The sequence below is a fragment of the Setaria italica genome, chromosome VII, assembly GCF_000263155.2.
Source record: "Setaria italica strain Yugu1 chromosome VII, Setaria_italica_v2.0, whole genome shotgun sequence".
NCBI lineage: Eukaryota > Viridiplantae > Streptophyta > Magnoliopsida > Poales > Poaceae > Setaria > Setaria italica.
Genome location: NC_028456.1, coordinates 21,634,985 through 21,662,100, shown reverse-complemented (window position 1 = coordinate 21,662,100; position 27,116 = coordinate 21,634,985). Strand labels below are relative to the sequence as shown.

Sequence of the window (27,116 nt, the reverse complement as noted above, 5' to 3'; positions counted from 1 at the left end):
GTATTAGTAAGGCAAACTGCACTGCTCATTGCTTGCAACAACCAATTTGCATAACATTTGATAACCAATTTGAATAATATTTTTTAAAAAGTGATTAGTCAATCTCGAGCAATCTCCACATGTTAATTTCACTTATTTTTGTGTTGATCTGAATAAGTGTTCAAAATGCATCTATATTCTAAAATAATTCAAAAAGGAGCATTTCAGTATGTAAATTTGTTATATAAGTTTCCCCTTTTCCTACTTGCTTGTGTAATGGAAAGGATGAGAGACAACTCTACTGCTCCTGAATCTTTACAACTTTTGCAGCAGCAGGAGGAGGAGGAGGAATTGTGTCAGGTTCCATCTGTAACTTATAGAGTTCAAAATAAGAGGAAGCAGGTACACTTCCCTGCATTTCATACTTGATTGCAGCATTGATAATCCAAAAGGACACTATATGTTTTGAGGAGTGAACTTTACTTAGTTTGCTCACGTTTTAAACTTATTTTTTCTATCAAAATGGTAGATGAAATCTGTGGATCATGAAGATGCTAAGCCAACTAAGAGAAAAGGTATGTGATTCATTATCCTTCATCTCACTTAAAATCTTGCTGCTGAGGAAGCATCTAAGTTCACATAAAATTCAATGAAATATGACACTTTTCTTGCATCATACTGATTTATAAATAGCAAGTTATCCTGTTTTTCCTTCGCACTGGAAAATATGCAATTTGAAAATGTGCATTACCATCTTGGGAATGGCTGGTCCAATTCATTGTCAAGATGTGTGGACGATCGCTATCGATGCAGCAGGTTCTTTGTAACATGTTAGTCAAGCAATTGATCGAATCTTCATGCCAAAAGATAGGAATTAAAACATCCCAAGGCTTTTATGGAGTATCTTGTGGGAAACCTCTTGCAGATGAAGATTTTCTATCACATTATCCTATTCAACGTGATTCCACCATAGACATTCGATAAAGATTACGTGGTGGAGTGTAAGTTGATTAAGAGTTGTGTTTTGTCATAGAAGTATTTTATCATTTAGAAATAATCAACAGAACATATGGTTATTCATTTATGATGTTTAATGCAATGGCCATTTACTTCTTAATGGTGATAAATACCATGATGCTCTATTTGTATCTGCATTAGAGTGGAGAGAGATTGCTGATACAATAATTTTACTTTGTAGGGGTAATGAGGTAATATATGTTAGATTCAGGATGTATAATATAAAGAATCAGAAGTGTTATAGAAAAAAACTACATTAACTTCTTTCTGCCACACTATATGTATTTTCTTTGTACCGTACTATATGTAGTTCTTTCTACATACTACATAAATTGGAATTCCATTTATGGTTGATACTAGAATTTTCTATCTTCTCCTTTGCAGGGTGGAGACATATCGTGCTAAATTTTCTAAACCTGATCCTGTTCTCTTTGATTATGTTGTGTTACCTCAGAAATTGATAAACGTGCTATCTTGAACAATCAGTTGCTACCTGTTATAAAGGTTCTGAAGCTTACAAAGTACACCAGGTTCAATATAAAAGAAGTGCTAGTTTTCTTTACTGGAAAGCACCGGGATAATGTTTGCTACAATGGTGCCTTTAGTATGGATGACATATTGTTTGAAAATGGGATAGTGCGGCTCTGTGATGGTATTGTTGAGGTTGGGTTTTATGATAGGGGATGCAGCTTAGATTATCTCAAGCTCCATGGTATTCTCAGCTTGTTGAAGACTGTTGATGGCTATTATGCGCAATATTTTCAACATCTCCTTAACTATCTGAAATGCTGCCCTGCTGGTCTAAAGTTGAGATCTGAGCTGGCAATAAGGTTTCTGATCAATCACCCTTCTCTTGAGTTTTACCAGGATAGGGTAAAGCAAGCCATGTTGTTGGACAACTTGCTCTTTCGTATTTTTAACAATCCTAACACCAGCTATGGTGCTATGAACGCCATCACAGCTGCTATGGGATCCTTCTACAACTGGTGGATTTTTTTGGAACACTGTCCTGAAATGAACAAAATTCTTCTTTTTGATGCATCTTAGTTTAGCAATGGAGTTATTCAGTATAATCCTCTATACAATGATGATGCAGCAGGCTGTGTGCATTACTCCAATAACTATTTTAAGCATGCTAGCAGTCCCCATGCCTTTCTTTCCCCCCTCCTTTCCCTCTACATTGAGACATAGATTAATTGTTAATATTTCTGAACAGCTAAAGCTTGAGGAACTCGAGGCAGTGTAATCGATCAATGTGCCTGATATGCTAGTCAAAGCTCTTGAAAGAATTACCCACTATGCCATCGATCCTAACAATGCTGGTTTTGAACAGTTCCAAGAATTCCTACAGCTGTAAGATGCTTAATGTTGTTCTCAGTGTTCTCACTAAATCATTTTGTGAAGCATGTTCTTTGGCACTTGCAGTATTGCCAATGATCTTGCTGACCGTCACTTGGGTGACGAGGTATGCTGATGTCTGCTTCTGTGTTCTCTATTTCCTATACAGTTGTGCTGTTGGGTTATTTAACACTTACACGCTGTGACAAATCTCTGATGGTTTGACACTTTAATGTATTATGGGTCATGCAGGAGTAACAACAATAAAGTAGGTGGTGTGACTAGGTATGCGGTACGCCAATGCCTGCTTCTACATTTTCAATTTCCTATACAGTTATGATGTTGGGTTGTTTAACACACTGTGACAGATTTCTGATGCTTTTGATGTATTTTAACCCATACTTAATTACTTTTATCTACATTTTGTTTGATATTTATATAGCCATCTGATTGCAACTTGTTGAGAAATTAGCTCCCCCAACTTTAACACTAACTTACTAGAAATAGTACCAAAGTACTATGGTGCCACTTCTTCTGTGGACCATATACTCATACTATTTCGAGGAGATCTTCATACCGGCACCAATATGGTAGACCAACTCTCTAAGGAACTCAAACTTTTATTCACTACTCAACTTAATACAACACTAACTCTTTACTTTTACACTCTTTATGTGGTTATCCTACTACACTCTACTCATGCCATCCAATGACATGTCGCATAACTTTTCATGGTGGCTACCTGTGCCATCCTCCAAATGAGTCTACTTGACTCACTTAGCTTGGAGGGAGGGCAAGTACTCCATGGTTCATGTAGTGTTGCCATGTGGCAACCTTCCACACGTTTCTTTACAAAATATCTAACTCTAGAATCTTCTCTCATTTTTATCTAATTCTCTACCATGTAAATAGCTTCTAGAGTATTCCACACTTCACCATGAAGCATGGCAACTATGACTCATGCATGCTCTCCAATCTTCTAGAAGTTTTTTACCTTGCCATAATCTTATATTTATGCATGGCAAAGTTAGTCTTTTATGATTTCCACAATCTTCTGGAGTGTTCCAAGTATGCATTGCATATTCCAACACAACTCTAAATCTTATAAAATATTCCAATTGCATATTCCAACACAACTCTATGGCTGGCGGACGTCGACTGAAATAGTGTCCAATCTCAGGAAATTGAAAGGATAGCAACACCCTATTTTATGGTACGTAGCTTGGCCATTTTAACATACTGCACCCGTCATTATAATTTTTGCATATCTTGCTACCTTACCAAGGTAGTAAAAAAACACTTTGAAATCTTTTGGATGAAAGAGATTACGTCCTCATCACATTAATTCTGATGATGCAGGTAGGTACTGTGGTGCTATGCCTCATTGGAAAATGAACTTGCATAATCATAAATCACACGGCGAATATACAAACACACATTGGTATGTCGAATGGCCATGGCACTAAGAAGAAGCATTACCACTACACACTCTACATCACACCGTAGTGTCTGTTTCTTCTCCCCCCGTCCCCCGGGACCTATTGCCTTATGTTAGTGCCACGCCGCTCTTTTCCGTCGTGAACAAACCTCTTCCAGTACCAGTGTTTCACCCAAATGGTGCCCATGGACTCGAGCGGGATGCCCATGGTCTCCGGCAGGAAGAGCGCGATGAAGACGGTCATGACGGCGACCCACGCGGCGTAGTAGGCGAAGGTGGCGTACTTGAAGCGGCAGAGCATGGCGAGGAACGACTGCGTCTGCACGAAGGTGAGGCACAGGCCGATGGAGACGTTCATGGCCTGCCCCGCCGACCGGATGTCGACCGGGAATATCTCGCTCGGGATCACCCATCCCAGGGGTCCCCATGACCACCCGAACCCGGCGGTGTGCAGGCAGGTGAACACCAGCACCGCCACCGCGTAGGGGTGCGGCATCGCCGCCTCGCCGCTCCTGCCGATTTTTGCGCCCATGATCCAAGCCATCCCAACCTTCATGAATCAAGAAAGGAACTCAGATCAAAAGAAGATGATGGAGAATAAAACATTGGTCCAGTAATGAGTGTAAAGTATTCATGCTGTACAGGAAATACGTACCTGGGCAATGACCATTTGGATGCCGCCGACCATGAAGAGCACCTTGCGGCCGTACCTGTCGATGACGAGGGTGGAGAGGAGGAGGGAGACCAGGTTCACGGCGCCGTTTATGACGGCGCCCATCAGCGCGGCGTTGCTGCCGAACCCGACGGTGCGGAACACCAGCGGCGCGAAGAAGGCGAGCACGATGACGCCGGTGAGCTGGAAGAACATGGGCACGGCCACGGCGAGCACCAGGTGCGGGCGGTACTCGCGCCTCGTGGCCATCCGGCGGAACGCGCCGTCCTCGCTCTGCCGCGCAGCCTCCACGGCCTTGGCGATGTCCCGGAGCTCGGCGTCCACGTCCGCGTCGGGACCGCGCACCCGGAGCAGCGCCGCGCGGGCCCTGTCGGGCCGCCCCCGCATGACGAGGCTGCTGGGGGTGTCGGTGAGGAAGAGCGCGCCGACGAAGATGACGATGGCCGGGGCGCCCGCGAGGCCCAGCGAGACGCGCCAGCCCCAGGAGGCGCGCGCGGTGGCGTAGTTGACGAGGTTGGCGATGAGCACCCCGAGCGCGAGGAAGAACTGGTAGCCGGCAGTGAGGGCGCCGCGCCACTTCGACGGGGCCATCTCGGCGAGGAACAGCGGAGCGGCCTGCATCGTGCCAGGCATGGTGGCGAACATTAGCAACTGCCAAATAATCGATTAACCAATGGGTCCATGGCCATGAGGCCCTTGAGCAGAGCTCTGGAAAACCTTTGCAGGATTTTGCGAAACGCGATTACGCGAATGTTTCACGACAATTTGCCAGGAGAATGTATTGGGCTTTATAGTCATTATTGGAGTTCAAGTGGAGCCCCAATCCATACGTATGGTCGGATAATTTTAGGCCCATTTTCATGCTCAGCCCGAAGCACACAATCGCTCCGTACTGTTGGGCCAAGCCTCTTTACAGGTTACGGCCCGGAGAATTGGTGGAACTTTACCGGGCCTGCGCCTACCCCATCGAGCCGGGAAAAAAAAAATGGCGGCGAACACCACCAGCATGCCCCGCGATGGGAAAAATGGCTAGGATCGCGTCGCGTGCGTGCGCCACGGTGGGTACTCGACACGTATGGACTCACTACTTACAAGCTATAGTCTACAGAAAATGGCTTCTTAACGAATTAGAAAGAATCTTGCAACTGCCACGCCTCAGCGGCTCAGCCACAGCTACTCGGCACCAAAACCATACTGTCTCTATCCGAAGCCTTTGGCACGCCCCTAACGACAAGTACAGTTAGCCAATCAGCTAGTGGCCCTCCATCACCTGCCGTAGCGATCACTATTAATTATCCAGTCTACGAGGGGCTGTTTGGTTAGGTTGTCACATCGAATATTTGGATGCTAAAAGTTTTAAATATAAGTTAATTACAAAACTAATTGCACAGATGGAGTGTAATTCGCGAGACGAATCTATTAAGTCTAATTAGTCCATGATTTGACAATGTGGTGCTACAGCAGCCATTTGCTAATGATGGATTAATTAGGCTTAATAGATTCGTCTCGCGAATTAGCACAGAATTCTGCAATTAGTTTTATAATTAACTCATGTTTAGTTCTCCTTATTAGCATCCGAACATCCGATGTGACACTGTTAAAGTTTAGCACCTTGTATCCAAATACCCATTAGTACCGCATGCCTCGAGCTGCTTGCATTGACTTAGCAAAGTCAAAAAAGATTAGAGATCAGGGAAGACAGAGACGGGCTTTCCTTTCTTCTTTTGTTTCTTCCCGTGGCTGTGGATCATCCGAGCCCACATGCATGCATCACCCGTTTGAAACACTCTACTAGGCAGTCGCGGTTATTCAATTGGCACTTGCCGTTCACAAGCACTTATTTAAGTAGTTATTCAATTGGCACTTGCCGTTCACACGCAATTATTTAAGTAAGAATGCTACAACATATAGCTGCGGCTTCGGAAAATATCTTCGCGATTTTATGAGATGTTCTTGATGCAAAAAAAGAAACTGTGACTTAGCTGTCGGAGAACCAATAGCAGAGAAGTCTACAGTAAGGTCCAAATGAGTCCAGTGAAAAAGGGGTGCGCTCGTGTCATCAGCCGAAGACTTTGGAAAGTTCGCTGGCACACACATGTGCGTGACGCATGGTACAGGAGAAAAACGCGCGCGCTGAGCTCTCCGGATGAGATGCATGGGGAGGGGCCGATCGACTGACTGACCTGGTTGGTGAACCCGACGCCGAAGCCGAGCAGCATGCGACCGACGATGAGCATGGCGATGTTGACGGCGGCGCCGGTCATGGCGCCGCCGGCGAAGAAGAGCGCGCCGCCCATGAGCATGACGGCCTGCCGGCCCATCGCCTTGGTGACGCGGCTGGCCACCAGCGACGCGAACAGCCCGGCCACGTACAGCGACGACGTGAAGGCCGTCAGCGTCTGGCTGTCGTAGATGCAGTACTCGTTCCCCTTGGCCTCTGCCATCCGCCTCAGGACGTGCGGGAAGAAGCGCCGCAGGAACGGCTCCATCTCCGAGACGCCGCCTTTCATCGAATTCGAATCAACAGGGTCAAGCACAGTCACTATGTTTGTTCAGAGTTCAGAGCAAGCAAAAACATAATTTTTGTTTCGAACACATGATTTTCTGACAAGGAGGCAAAGAAATGAGCTCGATAACTGTTCCATAAGGCTGGCTTGTGCAAGCAAACAAAGTTGGAGAACGCATCGGCATCATGCACGAGATGGATCGTGAGCGCAAGAGGCCAAGGGGAAAAAGGAGTGGCAGTTTGCACACACCAGAGATGCCGATGTCGTAGCCGAAGATCAGGCCACCCGAGGCAGCCACAAGGCAGGTCATGAACACCGAGAGCGTCAGGCTCCCGCCGTAGTCCGTGGCGGGGCCATCAGTCGGAACAATGGCACCTCCGGCCATCTCTCCGTCCCTCACCTTCTCCGCTCCTCACGAGAGAACTCTAGCCAACTTCCCTCGCTTTCAGAGATGCGGAAGACATATATGGACTCCACCTTGGCATTATACATTTATACTATAGTTGCACACGTCTTATACAATGCCCACTAGTAATATCCAAATGACCAGAGGACGTTTCCTGGTGCGAGCGATTTGTTGACACTGACTGAACCTAAGTGTCCACTTCATACGCAACAAGTCAGCACTGAAGATAATATTGTTGAAGCAAAGTTGGGCTAAAATCGACTACCCACTCCAATAGTCCAATCCTTGGCCAAGCCAGCCAATCCGTGCTGGATGGTTGTAAAGCTAACAAAGATCATGTGCAAAACACAGAACATCATCACTGTCAAACATTGCTGATCGAGTGATCGATTCGAACTGTTTTTATCGTATCATAGATGCAAATAGCTAACCAAAAGGAACCCTTCACTCACATGCTGTCCAAGTGATTAGTTAATACCTCAACATTGTAGTTGTTAGCATTGCTCAACGATTATACTCAATGATCGCTACCACACAGTCCGTACCCAAGGACTCAAGCGGGGCGCCCTTGGTATCCCGGCGGAAGAGCAAACATCCCACAGCATCGCACGCGGGCACGTCCAGAAAGTTTATAGCAGGGAACGTATATGTGGATGCTGGGGAGTGGGGAGAACTCCGTAGTATTTATTTCAGGATATTCGGTTAGTCCAAAGCTTATGACATGTACGGTTCATTTACAAATCCACACCTACATACCACCCAATCGTGATGTTCTAGCTAAAATCAGTCTTACGAACACTAGGATAGTCAGATGTCAAGACCAGGGGAAAACCGCAGGATCGTTCATTCAACACGGTGGAGGCGATTTTGTGTTCCAGATTTCATCATCGTGCTTGCAAAGGTCATATCTCCAGGTGTGAGCTGCAAGACGAGATTCAATTCAAATTCACCACCAGAAAGATGCTTCTCCCCTGAAGAACACATAACCAGTAGCACTACACGATATGCATATGCAATGTTTTCATTCCAGACTAAAAGATGGCATAGTGATGGTAAGAAACATATCTATACTTCCAGGCAAACTAGATACTGAGCATCAGCTTGAGGGTTTCAAGAAACTGTTATGAACAAAATCTCTGTAAGATTGGTAGTATTTGCTGATCAAACTGGAGATAGTTACAAGCCTGGAATAGATGCTAACCCAAAACCATCAACTTGGCGGAAACAGTTAAATTAAATTACTGACTAAAAATGCATTCTGGATTCAAGAAGATGCCAAGTTATATCATGGTTTTCAATACATCGTTACGATCAACTATTCAACTCAACAGGTCCAGTTGAATTTAGCCTTGCCTTAAACAGCTCATATGATTCTAAAATGCAAGTTCCAGGTTGAGATTGACGTTCTTCAGAAGCTAATAATGAAACAGTATTGGACGTATTTAATGTTGCATCATAGACTACTGCAGTATTGCCCATTAAGTAATTTCAGCAAAGGGTTTCATTTAAAAAAACCTTCTGCCAAGGGGGGCATAAGATATCACCTTCTAGTCAAAAGCATAAGGGTCGTCAGCATATGGATTCAAGGAGCCTTCAGAGAATAATTCACCGATGTTTGCAGGATGGGCATGGGACCCAGTGGGAACCTGCAAGATGGAGCACATTGTAAGTGTCATTATTGCAAAAAATACACAAGGTATAGGAAATTGCTGTCTCTTGAATAGTTGCCCTTCAAAAAGTATATAATTCAACTCTATTACATGAGACAACATAGAACAGAGCCTGGTTTAATACTCTGGTATGTATCCAACGTGTTTACTCCATGAGGAGTCATAGGGAAAGTAGGAAGACCAATACAATATAGCACTATAGCAGTCATGCAACAGGAGAACAAAAACAACAAAGTTAACAGTATGGAATGAAGCTCATCAAAATATAGTCACCTTGGGACGTACCAGTTTTGCCCATCTTGAGGTTGTTAGGTGTGGTGTATATGATGTCAATACCAATATTCTTATGTGACAAACTTTAATAGAAATAGCACTCCTAGTACACTCCAAACAAGATGTAGATGACAGTTAAGAACATGCTAAAATACAAAAGGAATTTCTGAATTGACTAGAACTCCACAATTGTAGATAAAAAGCATTCACCCAGTAAAACATGATACTGTAAGGTTCTTAAAGAATTCCTTTTTGTGGATTTTCTCATATGAATATGAAAAGAAATGGAAGAAAACAGTCACTTATACTGCACAGTCATCATACCTTTCGTATTTTTGTAACATCCTTGTCAGCAGTATTATGCAATGACTTCTGAGTGTTCGGTTCCTGGAATATATGGGAGAAAATAAGGGTGGAACAGAGAGCCAGTAAAATTTGAGAAAGTATAAAGAATAAAGTAAAAGCTCATACACCAAACATGACTGTGCTCCTAGTTTTTCTGCGCTTTGTGATTCTTCCATTTGCTGTCTCAACTTCATATTCATGGTGTGTTACCTATTTTAACAAAAGAAATGAGACCCATGCCATTGGATAACATGAAATTAGCACACTATCTCATCCAAAAAAAATGGAACCTGATCTATGCTGCTCAAGATACGAAAAATAAAGAAACCGTGGAAGAATTACCTTTCTGTGTTTAGGAATGTCCTGAGACCCCTTCTCTACCTTTCTCAACATGTTTGAAATTGGTGATTGTAAAATCCCAGGCAAGTTTACATCCTGAAACGTAATTAAAAAAACTCTAGTTCAGCCTTCTGGAATTAGTGTAATGTGCGCAGTGTATCATTTAGAACAATGACATCTTACCTTCTGTTTGGTCTCAGGACTTGCCAACTGGAGCCCATGTTCTTTTCTTCCATATGGATCTCTCCTCTTCATCGATGAAACAGAGTATTCCTGAAACAAATACGTATCTAATAAGGACTGAGTAACATGTACGAGACAAAATGATGAACTAAACTAGAAAAGAAGAATCAACTGATGCCTCACAATAAACAGGGGGGAAAGGCAAGATAGGAATTTGGACCATTAGTCAATTAGCCTTGTTGCTTCCAAATGTTGAAATTTGGCATGCATTTATCTATCGATGTTCACAAAGCACTTTGCCAAAAAACTTGAAGGAACATTACCTTCCTATTTGGCATATTTCTTACACATACTATAACTACTGGGTAATTTGCTTAGCTATTAATCCAAATACATGAAGCAGAATGTTCTTTTTCTTTCATTCTTCTACGAAATTAGTGATACTATTACTTTCTTTTATAGGTTGAGAAAAATTATGATCAGGATGACACATAAATAAGCTACAACTACACCAGGACATAGGATGCACATGTACTGCAAGAAGAAATGAAGCATTATACTCAGATATTTGCAAGCAGCAAACAGTAAATGATTAGGATTACAACCAAATGAAAATTAAACATGGCAAATTATCCCAGTGCAGAACAAAAGAGTTTCAAATCTACATGGTTTCCATAGTTCTGTGCATATAAAACAAATCAAATCATAAAATGTATTCAAGTGTAGAACTGACAAAGTGCACAGCAAACTGAGATGCAGTAAATGGAACTGATAGTTAAGGTATATTTAATTTCTGTTTGAGGTAATGACTGCACAGCCAAATTAAATAGCATATTCTTTCATTAGTACCAGATGATAGGTGAGATTCCAAAGTTGATACTGTTTTACAGTTATGGATGACTTATGCTTGCCTTTGCAAACAACACTGCAATGTTTTGTACTCTCAGGACTTATGCTTGCCTTTTCAAACCTTATGAGAGGATTTGGAAGTCTTGGGCACCACCCAAATGCCGATTCTTTATGTGGTTGGTTGCTCACAACAGATGCTGGACCACTGATTGGTTAGCACAGCGAGACCTTCCCCATCCAGACAAGTGCCTGTTGTGTGATCAGGAGGAGGAGAACATCCAACACTTGCTCATTGGGTGTGTATTTGCAAGACAGTTCTGGTACTCCCTCTTGTTGGCTTCTCCTCACTTGCACCAACACCTACGGAGTCGTCCTTCGACACATGGTGGGAAAGGGTTGAAGCAGCTGTTTCTGGCGACGCACGTAAAGGACTAAATTCTCTCATCATCCTTGGCGCTTGGTGCATCTGGAAGCACCGCAATGACTGTGTCTTTAATGGGGTTGCCCCAAGTGTTGGTACTGCTATGAGCCGAGCTAGGGATGAAGCCCAGCTGTGGGCTATGGCAGGAGCTAAGGGCCTGTCCTTGCTCTCGGTTAGGGATGTTGGTTAGGCTGATGTTACGGGTCTCGGGTCGTTCTGTTTCTGTAAAAGGCGATGTAATCTCCTTCTAGTGTGTGTGTGTGGGGGGGGGGGGGGGGGGGGGGTCTTTCTGTTTGACTCACTTCTTCTACTATTAATACAATAATACGCAGTTCTCCTGCGTATTCGAGAAAAAAATAAAAAGTATCGAAGGGTGCATTTAATATTTTGGTACAGAATGCTCATGCAATCCAATCAGAACAAGGCCCAATCAATTATGTACTAAATCACAGGCCATATTGGTGTAGTATTAGAATGTGAAACATAGAAAATTGCTTCTCTAAGCAAGTCTAAGGATTACATTAGAATGTGAAACCTAGATGGAACACCTAATTGCACGAGGTGTTCATTCAGTGAGATGATTGACCTTACTAACTGAGACCAAAGGCGACTGCTTTATTCTGGTCATGCAATGAATATGCCATATGTAATGCATCACTTGGTAATGTACAGTATATCAAACTTTGTGAGTAGACAGCACCTTCTTAGAGTTCACTTCTTGATCGACTTGCTGACTTTCTCCCATTACTTTCCATTGTAACTGTAATAATGCTCTTTGCTTCTCCTCCTGCACCAAAGAACGTTTCAAGTATACATTCAATTGATTACCTTCAGGACCAATTAAAAAAAATGAATCACCACCTTTGACTTCTGGAGCTCCAGTTCCTCCTGCATCCTCTGGCATTCTTCCTCATGCTGCATCCTAAATGATTTTATTTGAAGTTCATGCTCTTTCCTGAGCAATGACAGCCTCTACATATTTATACAGATTTCATTAGTATGGAAAACCTCCATGATCAAAGCATATTGAGGAATTTGTAACTGACCTCCCTCAGTTCATTCTCTGCCTGAGACTGAATGCGCTGCAGTTCTTCTTTGTGATAGGCCCGGAGAGTTGACTCTTTATGTTCATTATCCTGCTGAATTCTTGCCACCTGAATATCAGCAAATAACCAATTTCATGGTCATTCCAGGGAAAAAAATGTAAGGTCTTATCAAACTAGCTACTGTGTAGCATTTAAAGATACTATTTTCTACACCATGTAAACAATAATCGACAAGATTTTTTCAACTACTATTTTACTAGTGATGCAATGTAGGTCCATACACTCCTATTCTTCACAGTGAGAGTAGCTCGAGCGGAAAGCAAAAAACTACTCATGATCACCAATACATTGTTTATAGAATTCAAAAAGGAAAAAATAAAACAGGGTACGGGTTATAGCAATGACATTTTGAAAGTCTAAAGTGTATAAGAACATAGTTTTAAAATGGTCTTATGCTTTCACTCTGCCAAATATCGTATTTAAGCTGCTGCAAATTAAATGGAAACAAAAGTGCATCTTAGGGGCGAGTGTGTGTGTGTGTGTGTGTTGTATGGTTATTTTAGCCTTTCTCCTTTCTTAATGCGATGATATGCAGTTCTCCTGCATATTCGAGAAAAAAAAATGCATCTTTTGTGCTCCCCTAAAGCACCGTGAAAGAAACTTTAAACTCGTTGCTACCATAGTGTATTTCGGTTCGGCTTTCCTTTTTATTTACATGCCAAGACCAAGACGTCTGGTAACAATTTCAAGTACTAAACCATTTCAGCAGAGAGCTCATAAAAGAAAGTTTAACATGCAATTATGTATCCAAGTTATCAGCAGCTAACAGTTTGGTGTACTTTGTTAAACTAATCCAGAACCAACATTTTGCATCATTCCATGGAATAGCACATGCATTAAGAAAGAGCAAACTTAATTGTTTGAAATAAAGAAAATGGAACTCGTTGAACTTACCATTGTGCCATGTTCCTCCTTAAGACGCATCAAATACCTCTCGGAATCTTGCTTGTTCTCTGATATCTTTTCATTACATTTGTTTTCCATTTCCTTTACAAGCTTCTCTGCCTGAATTCTCAAACATTCATAAATATCATAGCATAAGATTAACTTGAGCATTCTAAACATAAAAAAATAATAATTTCTGAAATAGGAGTTAGCGTACCTTTTCTTTTTCAGCATTAGTGATTTCTATCTTTTCAAGTTCATACTTCTTACGAATTTCATTGATCGCCTGTAAAATTCATTTGCAAATTGTAATTTTTTTCTCGAACACACAGGATTTGCAAATTGTAATTATATATGTGATTGAGATGCTAAAGTGCTGCACAAAATGATACCTGGTCATTTTTGAGAGATAGCTCTTTCAAATGCTTGGATAGCTCTATCTGTTTGCCTTCAAGCATGAGATCATACTGTTTTTTTGCCTCACTAAGTTGGTATTCTGTTGCAGCAAGTGATGCTTCAACCTAGACAATGGATTGAAAAGGTTGTTATGTACTTATGTTATTTACTAACCACCACCTTAAAAGATTTAAAGGATCCAATAAGCACAAACCTGTAATTTGTGGTCCTCCAAAGTTTTCTCTCTTTCTACAGAACAACAATAGAGTTGCTCCTTCTCATTCAGATCACAGCGGAGCTGGTTGATCTGATTCTCAAGTGTGTCAACCTGCTGGTCACGCTTTGTTATCTCTCCTTGGAGAGATTCAGCATTGTTAGATTTCTCTTCCATAATTGACTGCACTCGGCCTTGAAGCTCCTGATTATCTGATTCTAGCTTCACAATCTTTTCAAGCAACTCTTGCTGCATAATAAATACCATGAGTAAGGAATCTTACATGCCATCAATCATTTTTCAATAAGTAGGAAATAATTCTGTAACTGAACCTATAGTTGACAAACCTTGTGATTTTCAGCAAGGGTAGAATCTTCCAGTAACTTTTGAACTCTCCCTTGAAGTTCAGAAGCTAACTTTTCTAACCGATTGATGTTGGAGGCAGAAATTTCAGCTTCAGATTCTAATCTTCTGATTTTGTTTTCAGCCACTTGGCATTCTTCAACATGTTGAACCATAACAATTTCTTGAGTTTTCTGCAACTCTAAGATTCTGGACTTCAGTTCTTCAATTTCAACCTTGAGAGCATTGTTTTCTGATGACAAATCTACATGTTGCTTTTGGAGATGATCAAATTTGTCCTTGGAAGATCTTTCTATTAGCATTTTCTCCTCTTGGGCCATTTCATAGAACCTTTCGTATGAACAAAGCAGCCTAGACACATGACTTGACATAGAGGCATGCTCTTTATCTAGCTCAGTTACTTTAGCCATGAAGCTGCTAAGCAATTCGTTAAAATCCTTGTTGTCCTTGCATAGTTTTTCAATTTCAAGAATACAGCCTTGATTTTTAAGCTCCAAGTTGTTCTTTTCACTTTCACTTGTTGCTAGGTTTTCTTTCAGGCTGATGCAAACATCATCTTTTAGCTTCAGCTCTTGCTCCATGCATTGCAAGCGGGAGTCAAGACATATCAAGCGGGATTTATTTTCATCAACTGAACCCTCCAACTGCTTGATGAGGGAATCTGCATCCATAAGTACAGGTGTATTACTACAGAGGTTCTGTTGCACGGTAGGCTCAAATCAAAGTGGAAATCACTAAATAAAATATCATATGCCATTTGCTCAAATTCCCACCATGTTTTTGGAGATAAAATAAGTGGGACTTGGCAACTACACATCACATTTCTACTTTTCTAATGACTTGCCCATTCCCAGATACTTAGTTCCTGTGTACTACTAATGCAATTTACGCTATGACAAATACCATGGCTGATTCACCAATTGGTGCAGAAAATCTAACTTGTACCTTTTTCCTTAATCGTAGTATCATTTGAATACAGTTGTTCCTTGTAACTCCGATCCATTTCTTCTTTTTCTTGTTTGATCTGCAACATCTCCTGCTTCCCTGAATTAAAAGGACAAGGGACAGTTATTATCACATCATTTCAGAGATATTAGCACATTATGGATGATTCTATCTACTAACATATCAATGGACACAGAAGTACAGAATATATCAAAGTTTAAGTGCCAAATTACTAAGTTGCTGGTTCTAAAAGGATGTGCATTAACTTGTACTGGAAGTAGATTGTGCAGAGACTGACTAACCTGAAATGATCTTTTGTTCTGCACACTCCAGTTTTGTTGATAAATCATGCAACATGCAGTTGAATTCATCCAGAGCTTTGGAATTCTTCCCGAGCATCTCCTCAAAGAACTTCTTATCTTCCTCAGCTGTAATTGTATTGTTTCACCAGTCACATCAGAAAGAAGGTGCAAAGTAAATGTCACCATAAATATTACCTTGTTCTGTCTGACTAGCTAGCTGCTGCAGAGTTTCAGTCAGTTGATCACACAAGGTCTTTGTTGAGGAGATTTTCGAATCTAATCCCTGCCAGAGCTTCGAATCTTCATTCTGCTTCACCTTAAGCTTTGCATTTTCATTCACAGCTTGTTGAAGTTTTCCTTCTAAAAGGTTTATCTGTTCTGTTGCTCTTCTCAGTTTGGTATGCTGAACGTATATAAAACCATACGCATCAGTAATAAGAAATCCAGAAAAATACCAAAATAATATGCCGGTACAGAGAAGCAATGACACATGCTGATAAATCCAATCCTTGCTTGAGCCAATTTACCCTACATCCATAACGGCACTGGAACAGTTGTACCATGAAAGGTAACTGCAGCAATGATATTTAACGTGCCATTATGAATCTAACAGAACTACCTGCACCAAGCAGGTGGTTTCTTAATATAACAAAGCATAGATTCCTAAAAGGAAATGTCTCATGTAGTCGTGCTTAATTAAGTTCAGGACCAGCCCACTAGATGAAAATACATTAACAGATGGGAAGGTGCACTTTTCCAGGTTTTGCAAGTGAGCAATGCTCAGAGGTCTCTCACAAGAAAAGCGAATTCAAAGGATGCATACACACAGAACATATTGAGAGTGACTCTGTTAATACTGAAAAGGCACTGCATCCAATTCCAAAATACCATAGGTCACATTATTTCACACAAATGCATATATGTAACTTCCAGAGAAGGGAACCATTGCAGATTTAGAAAGTAAAATCACAATCTTCAGACTAGCTATACAAAGTGCAGCCTTAGAATGGCAAGAATCTGATGCTTGTGAGCTTCCTATAGTGGTGGAACATTTTCTCTTCATATTTGCAACTTGGCATGATTACATATCAAGATAGTTTAGCTGGAAGTACACTGCACCATTGCATTTCTTCTGTTTTACCTGGAGCTGAATTCCATAGCCCACAAAACATGACAGAATACCGTAACAGGTACACTACAAGAATATCTATGTGTCCTACCAGGCTGGCTAGCACCAGGGATGATGCAACTGGCACACCCCCATAACAAACAGCTTTGGATTTTGATGATCAACCAGTAGACAAGTTTCCAGCTAGTAGGACCATCCAGACAGACACCAAATCTAAACCATGCTAGTGACAGGACAGACGGGATAAATTTCAGGAATAACTTAATTCATGCAGTTGAATCATACTAACTTTAACAATTCAGTGAAATTCCTCCCCGAGGAAAAAAAAACGTTGCAAAATGTTGAGAAATCTTACCGCCATTTCTAGATCAGTCTTCACTGAAGCCTGCTCCTTGACCAATTTCTCTGCAACCAAACAAAAATTCCAAGGGAAATCAGTAATAACTCATGGATTGAGACACCCTTCTCAAACCAAACCGAAGTCAAAACGAAACCAGAACCTGCTGTGATCTTAAGATTGGCGAAGCTCCCGTACGAACTGCCTCCAGCATCCGAGGAGGGCTTGGGGTTCGCGGCCTTCATGGCCGTCGAGGTGGACCCAACGAGGGATCGGAACCCCTCAAGGCTCCTAAGCCCCGAGAGCTTCTGCATCCTGTCCACGAAACCCTAGATTTCGCCGGAGGCACAGGACTGCGGCGAAAGTACGGGGGGCGGACCCAATGCAGGACATGGGTGTCCAAATAGCTTGCATTAGGGTCCCGGGTGCTCGAATTTGCAGCAGGAAGGGAAGGGAACGGGCGAGCGTACCTGGTAGATCTCGTCGCCGGCGAAGGGCCTGACGAAGACCTGGAGAAGGACGGCGCCGCTTGCCCCCAGTCACCGGCTCCCTCACCGTCACCAGGAAATGAAGGGCACGACCGCACGAGAGAAAGAGGGGGGCACTTGAACGATTTCAAACTTCAAAGAAAAAGGAGGGGTGAGGTGGACCGCCAATCTGCGGGCGCTACACTCCGCCTGGGGGTGTGGGCTGAATGGCTTGTTAGGCTTTTATGCCTTTGGCGCATTTTTATTTTTGGAGAGTATGTGCCATATTATTCAAAATAAATCTAAATTTGGTTTGTAGAGACATAGTATATTCTGAATGTCAAAACGATTTTTTTTGTGTGTGTTTAGCATGCCCACGATATAATTATTCGAAAATATTTATTACGCTCATCGTTCTTTTAATTGGCCCTTGAGTAGCATTTGTGAAAATTGTTTGCCTGAAATATCCATGGAACAACTTTCGCGTCCAAATTCTTTTGTTATAAATCCAAAAAAAAATCTTGTTTGTTAAAATTAGCATCGTAAAAGGTGCATCGCATAATTACATTTATGAGTATACAGTTGGATCCAATAATTTTGTTACTTTTTATCTTTCATTCTTTTGTGTATATGTGTGTTAGATCATCGTTATATATTTGCAAGTCATGCCTCTTACAACATCGTATTAAAAAATGATATTGGTCTTCTAAATCATAAAAATAAACAAATAATAGAAGATCAAACTCAAATTCTAAAGAAAAAAAGCTTACGGAGAGGTTTATAACCACATTATTGTTATTACATTATTATTATTTTGGCACTTAAATTTAGGCCTCCATTTATGGTTTCGCACGGTTCCCTGAATTTCCCGGGACAATTCCTAAAGAAAATGACGCAGGAAAAGAAATAAAACTGAGAATGGTGACCATGGTAGCACGTGGCCATACAAATTTGAGCTGACAAAAAAAAGGGTGAGAGGTGCATTTGTGCGTGAAGGCAGAAATGCATGCGATGCCAACGTACATTATTCATCAGTCATTCTAGGAGGATTACGTTGAGCGACCTAGGGATGTATATTGCAGGAGCTTGAGTTGAGCCGCTGCCGAAACTTTCATGTCATTCGTGTTTGACATTCATAATCAAACAATGGGGGTGTTTGGTTCCTCCCCTAAATTTTAGTCCCTGTCACATCGAATGTTTAGATACTAATTAGAAGTATTAAATATAGATTATTTACAAAACCCATTACATAGATGGAGGCTAAACAGCAAGACGAATCTATTAAACCTAATTAGTCCATGATTTGACAATGTGCTGCTACAGTAATCATTTGCTAATTATGGATTATTTAGGCTTAATAGATTTGTCTCACCGTTTAGCCTCCATCTGTGCAATTAGTTTTATAATTAACTCATATTTAGTTCTCCTAATTAGTCTTCAAATATTCAATGTGACACGAACTAAACTTTAGCTCGAGGAACCAAACGCCCCCGATACGCAGTTGCAGGCCTTCCAAATGATCCCCGAGTAGGAGCAGCCATCACGCCATAAATGCCAATCGTGCTATTTATAAAGATGGGCGTGGTGCAGGTCGGCCCATTGGATCACCAATCCGGCCCATAAAAACGACCCTAACGGGCCCTCTTTCAATCCATGAATTCAGCTAGGGTCAGCGGATCTGTGCCTGAATCTGATGGCGGGACGCCGCTGGGCTCCAAATCCGATCCCAACCGAGCTCGCCGCCGCCGCTTCCATGGTTGACGAGCAACCTCGGTCACTCGCCGGTGCTGCCTGTAACTGAAGCAAGGATCCTTTCCCTCCAATCCCATGTCCAAGGATTCTCAATTCCATTCGTGTAAGGTGACGTGGACATGACTCTTATTGATACACACGTGACAAGAAAATATATAAGGAGAGATATGGACGATGAGGACATGCTTGATACGACCATTCGTGTTAAAGATAAGGTGAGCTCGTCCCTATATCTTATTTTTAATTATTTTAAGAATAGATTTTTACCTAAAGATATTATTATAATTACGAATTATGGAGAGGATCATGAAGTACTTAAAGAGAGGAGAGGTACGGAGGCGGAGAGGACCAGCAAGGAACATCCAAGCTAAATTGGAGGTCCACATTATATCAAGTTCGAGACCACCTCGGAGTTCAAGAACAGTCCGCCTTAGAATTGATGCCCAGATCACATACGGAGTCCGTTTTGGATGTTCTACGTATGCATGAAAAGCTGATAAAATACACTTTTCAATGGCACTGGTCTTATGTCAAAATTCGATAGAAGTTCATGAGAATCGTTAAAACAAGTGGATTTACAGAATCTGCCAGGGTGTTGCGTTACCTTTTGACGGGCCTTAGGCCTTGTAAGTCTGCTTGGGACTTAGACCAAGTCGTTGTGCGCCCCAACCAGGAGGAGAATGCCCCAAGGGTGCCCAAGGTCTTCCTTCCCTTGGCCTCCAGCACTTGGATGTATAAACTCAGTGGCCGCCACCCTAGACACTCGGGTTTTGCTTAAATTAAAGTTTAGCCGTTTGTCGGTTTGTGAGACCCCCAAACTTGTGTGCTTCATATTATTAGCATTTAGCAATATTCAGATTGCATCTACCTTATTTTTGCTTGTGTTCTTTGATTCACAGGCAGAGATTAGCTTTCGTGGTGAGGTTAATTGGGTTGTGCACGGTTGATAACTAGAGGAGAAGTGGTGCTACGATTGCTGGGTTCGGATCTTGCTGATTAGAAGCCGGATCGTGAATGTTGTTTCTCCACAAAAATCAAGAGTTATACTTACCTGACGGAAGATTGGACACCCTTGTTCCCGTCATAATGTCAAGTCTCAATATTCTTCCAAAAGATCTAAGAATTTAATTGTGAAAATTGATTCCATAACACTAACGCAAAATAGCATTGAAAAACTGCCGTCACATAAAATACCATTGAAAGATTAAACGTTATGTAAAATAGCAATCCGTTAGAATTTGCCATCAATAATGTTAACTTGGACAATCAGCACACGCACCACCCATCAGAACCATGAAAACAGACGCTTCTCCAATCTTTCCTTGGTCCCAGTCTCCCAGACACCCAGTGAGCTTGTCCCAGGCTCCTAGCACGCGAGCGAGGACAGGCATGTAGAGCGCAAGAACCAGCGTGGCAGCATACGCATGGCGAACGCGGCCGATCAGCAAGTCAACAACACATAACGCATCCCTGGACAGACGCTGGGTTGGGCTGCATGCCATGCGACGGTTGCTTGGGCGACGGAGGGGCGGGCTGAGCTTAAGGATGCGGCGCAGCCGGCCTTGCCTCACGTGTGGGTTGAAGGAGACAAGCGCGGACGCCGCCGCGACGGAGAGCACGGTGACGGCCCTGGCAAGGACGACGGCTGTGTAGTCCGCGCAGCAAGCGATGGGAGGCAGCATGAGGCTTCCAGCCTCAAGCGCCTCGGGGACCGCGACATAGACTGCATAGCTTCCTGGCTGTCGCTCGAGATTGGTTCGCAAGCAGCACAGCGGAGGACGCCATGGATGGCATGGCCTGCTAGGCTGCTACTATAACGGGAGAGATGGAGAAAGAAAGGAAGAAGATAAGGGGTAGAAATGACAATTCACATTGCACAATAGACAGAAAAAGTTCCTGTTAGCCATAAAAGTTAACATAATGGTATTTTCAGGAATGGTTTACCACTTTCTATTTTACGTAACCGCGATCTTTCAATGTATTTTATGAAAGTAGTGATCTTTCAATGTATTTTATGAAAGTAGTGATCTTTCTATGCTATGCAACCAATTTTCCCTTTAATCAATGGCTTAATTTTGGAGATAGACTCTGCTAAGCTAGAGATAGTTGCTCTCCAAGCTTTTAGAACTCTTCTGTGAGTTTTTTAGTTTTGTTATAATGATCTTTGCTGAATCAGTGCTGCATAGGTAAAGGTCAAGCATATTGCACCACTGCCATAAAGTGCTCATGTTCCATTTAGTAGTTTTCAAATATGAAATTTTTTGCTTTAGGTATGTCAGTGCTGATAGAAATTATACATGGAAGGGACATGGTCCTAAGTTTCCATGGTTAAGAAGTGAGCCAGAGTCATAGGATAGGATTTTGTAACCAGTCTAACCTTTCTAGTAAAGGAGATTCTTGCTTCTTTGAGCAGGTGAATTGTCTTCTTTAAGTGGGATTTCCATTAGCCTCAAGGCACTCATGGCATCATTGAAGTGTAGGATGTTGTTTTATGTTTGCTCCTGGCTTGTTTGTCCTCAATTTTCATGATTAGATTGAAATCACCTACAATGAGCTAGTTAATGTCATCAGGCATTGAAATATGTTTAAACCAATCAATAAATTGCATTCGGGCTTCATATGTGCAAAGGAGCATAAATATTAGTTAATAGCCATGTGTTTCCAGAGTGAAGAGAAAAGTGAGTTCCACTGTTTGAGCATATTTATTCCGAAATTGAATCGGTAGTTAGGGACAAATACGAGTCTTGGAGCAAAGTTTAAGCATAAAAACGTATATTAAGCCGATTGTAAACATGAAGATTGAGACCAAGAGGAAACTGTTTCCCGCACACACGTAGAAACTAGTTAAGAAAAAGAAAATAGAATAGGAGAACGAGTAAGTGCTTCTGCTGTTTCGTGAGTACACCACCGAAAAATTCTGAATTTTCCTGTGCGCCCTGAGACTTGCGTGAAAGAAAGAAAGAGCATGTTTGTTTACTTAGCTACAATTTGACACTAATTTTTAGCAAGTGTGGTAGGTCAAAAAGTGTGGTAAGGAAATTTGGGAGTGTTTGGTTCGCAGCCACACTTTGCTACACCTATTGACCAAGTTGGTGTGTTTGGTGGCAACTAACCATAACCATAGGTAAGATTCTTTTAAGCTCCACATGCCATAGAGTTAAAAGGTGTGGCGAGATTTCTTTTGCCATGATAAAATTTAGTTTTAAGAACAACTCCAGCAAAGCCCCTACTCAATGTTTCTTGGTTGTTATTTTCTTTATAGAACCCACCACCCTAACCCTCTTTAGTGCTCATCTAACCTCCCTGCTTGCTATTGTGTGTGGAACATCAATCACTTCTGACCTCATGTTGGATATGAAAGTGGAGTGAGGAAGAGGTGCTTTGCTGCTGCTCTGAGTAATTTCTTAGTTTTGAGTGATGAATGCACACACAGGACGCCTTAGCTGTCACAAGGTAAAAAATAGCATTTAGAAGTGAAGTTCCATACTCTAGAAGGCTGGTAAAGGAAAGGGTATATTGGTTTGCTCTAGAAGTAGTCTGGTTGTGAGTTATTATTGGTTCCTCCTTACCCTGTTGGTCCAAGCATCTTTGTATCTTTTCTCTTTATCTTTGTAGGCTTAATACCAGCTTTTCTTAACTTACATCCCTTCTTGTTGTGGTTCATTTTGTTGCAATAGCTGCACTGTATTGTGACTCCACGATGGATGTTTGTTTCTCCCTGGAAACCTCATGATTTTGCTCTTTCCTTGACCTTCTAGGCGTACCTGCCTTTTCATCATGCATAGGGTGGGTTTACAGGAGGCCCATTAGTCTTTATCTCATTCACCGAAATCTCTTAAGTGGAATGATGCCATATGCTTGTAGGTGATACTAGGAGTCTTATCCCATTTGAAGGACAGAGGTTGCTCGCCTCCCTCCTCTTCTGCAGTGATACTAAAGGTCACTGATTTGAGGCCCATTAGTCTTTATCTCATTCACCGAAATCTCTTAAGTGGAATGATGCCATATGCTTGTAGGTGATACTAGGAGTCTTATCCCATTTGAAGGATAGAGGTTGCTCGCCTCCCTCCTCTTCTGCAGTGATACTAAAGGTCACTGATTTGTAGCATCACGGACTGGAAATCATCCCGGTCAACTCCTAGCACACCAATCTCATCTAAATAGATGACACGTGTTGTATGTTTTGGGACAAATGAGGCCATACAGTTTGTATCGATATCCCCTTTAATGCTTGTTAGCCCCATGCTCAATACTTCCACTGGAAGCAGCCGATAAGCTTTTTGAGATAATGCTTTCTACGGGTGTTTCTAAAGAACTCACAAGTCACGAGGTAGCACAATTCCTAGTAAAAAGAGCATAGATTGTTTCTACTTAGTAGATGAAAAGAAAAATTTTCCAATAGGGCCATGTATCCTCAAATAGTATATTTACTTTTCGAATATTATTTTTTTACTTTTTATAACTTTAGTTTTCCAACAAACTTATAGTATGACTTTACTTTTTATGAAGCTCGGTTGGAGGCATTGGCATTATCAGATCCCACAAATTGTATCATTCACGATGGAATTTGCATTCTACATAATCCTGGTCGCATGCTGCAAATTTTGTCATTAGAGTTGGATAAACTTCCTGTGGATGGTGGCTTAGTAGAGTTATATGGATACATAACAGTGTGGGATGATGTGGATCCATTGCTCAATTATGTCGTCAATTTTAGCAGGGATGAACCCATCATTGTGGAGCATGTGCACATGATCACATCCATACTTATCTTCAATTATTTCAAGGGATAAGTCTACCTAACACCCCCTAGTATTGATGTTAATCCGTTTAACCCCCTCAAGTGTAAACCACCTTGGAGCAGCTTTGGAGGTGATTTCACCCACATGGCTTGTTAGCTGGTTGCTGCCACTTGGGCAAAACCACCACCAAAACCCATCCCTTGAGAATCATTTAGACAATAGATTATATGGTATGGAATACTTTGGGAGCCAAATACCCAATTTTGTATTTAAGTGCATTAGGTAGATGAACATCGATACTTGATGGAGTTGAGTAGATAGAATTACATTGTTCATTTCATAATGTAAGGCTAAACTTATCACATGCGTAGATAGAATTATGAGATTGGATCATTACATGCTCTCGATGGTACACTGCAATTACTAATCTCTTTTGTATTAACTGTGCTATTGAATTATTTAGCGGACATAGCTCATTTGCACTCTTGATTTCCTCAATAACTATAAATAGGGTTAGTTTATTGTGTTGTTCCATAGATATATATATTGTGCTATAACTCCCATGTAATACTTATCTTAGCTGCCAGAAAAAATGCTTCCATGTGATTAATCTGTCAAAACATAGGAATAGTATATAATACTTTGCATTGTGTAAGCCACTATCCCCTCTGCCCGTCAATGTAAAGCGTATTTTTATTTGGAAACGCCAATCGTTATAAGGTTTGGCCACCAATAGTCAAATTATATGTTTAATGTACAAAAGCTGCATCAGTAGATTGATTCTCAAAATTACTTTTAAGATGATGTTGATTTTGTAGCAATTCGTAATATAATGTAAGAAAAGTTTGAGGTCAAAATCTACTTTTTGAAGACTTTCTCCTTTCAAAACGTGCCTTACACTGATTAACGGAGGGAATACTATATTATGAAATGATGGTTTACTATGATCACAGATTAGAATTTTGAAACTAAGGGATTGTCACATATTCCAAACAAAATCATACTGATTAGTTTTGGAGACTCTGGTTGCTGCTTTGTACACTACAAAAATTGATTTTCTTTGTTTATAGGCATATGATGCATAGCATTAATGATCCCATCACCACTGAAATCATTCTTGTTTCTTTTTCATTTCACACAGCCTCATGTAAATATTTGGGATTTGAAACAAAAGCATATTAATAATAGGGGCCGATTTCCCCGCTCACTAACCATTATGCACACTGTAACCATTTTGTTTGATACGTGACAAAGATCTTGGTTCTCAGTTGTAAAATATTCCTTTAAATAAATGTTACAAATGAAAACAGAAGGGAAGCATTTAGCTTTAGAAATTTCTTACTTTAATACGAAGAGCTACTGAATATGATAATTTTGTAGGGTTCTCTCATCAACATGGCTGGCCCTAGGCGAGGGATAGACATGATGGACCTTACTCTAATCGAATATGACATGAGGATCAAGATAGGCTAACAAGAAAAAGGATGACCTGCAGCTGATTGATGGTGCATCAATGATAGGCCCTGCAGGCATTTGGAATTGCCCATTTACAATTCGCATCCCTGGTGACTGCGGTGCAGTTAACCTAACTTTATCACGTCTTGATGATGCAGTTGAGGCGACTGTAGAGGTCCTCATATCGGAAGTGCAAAGCAGTTTCAATTTGTCTCTCGGTTGTTTAACCAGTGGGTTGAATAAGGAAATCCAGCTCTTTGATGGTGCCATACTTGAGTCATGTGACTTAAAGAGGTCTGTGGTTGCTGTAATGTGGGACTCTTCGATAGATTTGAAGTTCAAATTAGCCTCACTGTTATCCAGTTCTAACCAACATTGCTGTTCCTTCAAGTCCAAAACCCATGGGCATGATACTCAGGAAATAAAGACTGATTTTTCCTTAATCTCAGTGAACGTTACTTGGTCAACTTTGCCTGATGGGACTTTTCTGTGACTAACGAGTGGGCAGAGTAAGAACTTGGGTGTCTAGAGTCATGGACTTGTAGCAATCAAACAATTTTATGACTTAATAAACTTAGGTGTGGCAAACTCGTATTGTAAACTATTGTGATAAGCAAGTCTTTGTACTGTCTTTTACATATTCGGTTCAGCGGGGCATCACAGTCTTGCGGCGCTGTTGTTTCACATTACGCATCTTCTCTCCATTATTTTAGCTCTAGGGATTAGGTACAAATATGGAGGAATTTCCCAGCCATTCCCAGAATGATTATTGTAAATCTTTAGAGATTGTGAACTTCCGTTGGGGTATAAGCATAACAACGTGCTCCACTTTTTTTTTCCTCTGATGAAGGTATCGAGTATTCCTTGGTCACAAACCATACTCCGTCTTCTCAGATGTTAGTGCTAGTAAAATGCAATGGTATGCTTTTCACAAAGAAGGGACGTAGAACTGACCCTGAAAATTGAGAGTGCTTGAGATAAGTTTCCGTGCTTTATTAGTGAAACTAGTCGAGTGTACGTGACACCCGTGTTTTCAAAAGAAAACTATTAAACACATCTTTTATATTCATGGAACACACGCAGTGGTATCAAATTTTTTATTCAATCGACATAATAGCAAAACCAACTTGTCTCAGCCGCGTGTCTTGCTTGCATCAAGAGAAGGAAAAAAAAGGGTCTGTCGATGTTCAGCTTAATCATTACAACTGTTTTTAACTCAAGTTTTTCAAAAACAGGTCTTTCCGATGCACGATACTAGGTTATCCTATTCGAAAAAAGGCTTTTTCCAATGCACAATACTAGGTTATCCTATTCGAAAAAGAGCAGTATGAAAGGATTTGACGGTTGAGATTAATTATATACTACTAAAACCTTCAACTATGATACAGGTAGTATGCATAAGTAGTATAAGTGGTATAGGAGTATGATGGGAAAGATGTGAAGTGGCATTTTAGATATATAGATGTGTTAAATAATTTGCAGACAGCAATATAGACAAATTCCCTTTCTTCCTCATCTCCTCGTCTAGCGTACCGGCAGCGACAACTATAGATGGCTAGATGGGCCAGGCCCGTTGGGCGGCACT

The 27,116-nt window shown here is 41.4% G+C and overlaps 2 protein-coding genes and 1 pseudogene across 2 annotated transcripts; 1 reads left to right on the top strand and 2 right to left on the bottom strand.

The window, feature by feature from the left end:
- Positions 1-3,718: 3,718 nt before the first annotated feature.
- On the bottom strand, positions 3,719-7,407 carry LOC101760885 (sugar transport protein MST1). The gene is made up of 4 exons (XM_004975755.3): positions 7,202-7,407; positions 6,629-6,948; positions 4,428-5,060; positions 3,719-4,322 (listed from the first exon to the last, which is right to left on the bottom strand). Exons 1-4 carry the CDS (start codon positions 7,335-7,337, stop codon positions 3,873-3,875), a joined length of 1,539 nt encoding a protein of 512 aa, XP_004975812.1. The 5' UTR covers positions 7,338-7,407; the 3' UTR covers positions 3,719-3,872.
- Positions 7,408-7,910: 503 nt separating this feature from the next.
- LOC101760470 (synaptonemal complex protein ZEP1) lies at positions 7,911-17,710 on the bottom strand. Its single transcript, XM_004975754.3, has 20 exons — positions 17,586-17,710; positions 17,279-17,468; positions 17,134-17,183; positions 15,845-16,052; positions 15,650-15,775; positions 15,348-15,446; positions 14,387-15,063; positions 14,040-14,288; positions 13,822-13,950; positions 13,647-13,715; positions 13,439-13,549; positions 12,485-12,592; positions 12,300-12,410; positions 12,139-12,225; positions 10,169-10,258; positions 9,989-10,081; positions 9,773-9,856; positions 9,626-9,688; positions 8,903-9,004; positions 7,911-8,279 (listed from the first exon to the last, which is right to left on the bottom strand). Exons 2-19 carry the CDS (start codon positions 17,427-17,429, stop codon positions 8,906-8,908), a joined length of 2,604 nt encoding a protein of 867 aa, XP_004975811.1. The 5' UTR covers positions 17,430-17,468; positions 17,586-17,710; the 3' UTR covers positions 7,911-8,279; positions 8,903-8,905.
- Positions 17,711-19,453: 1,743 nt separating this feature from the next.
- On the top strand, positions 19,454-26,024 carry LOC101759016 (annotated as a pseudogene).
- Positions 26,025-27,116: the final 1,092 nt, after the last annotated feature.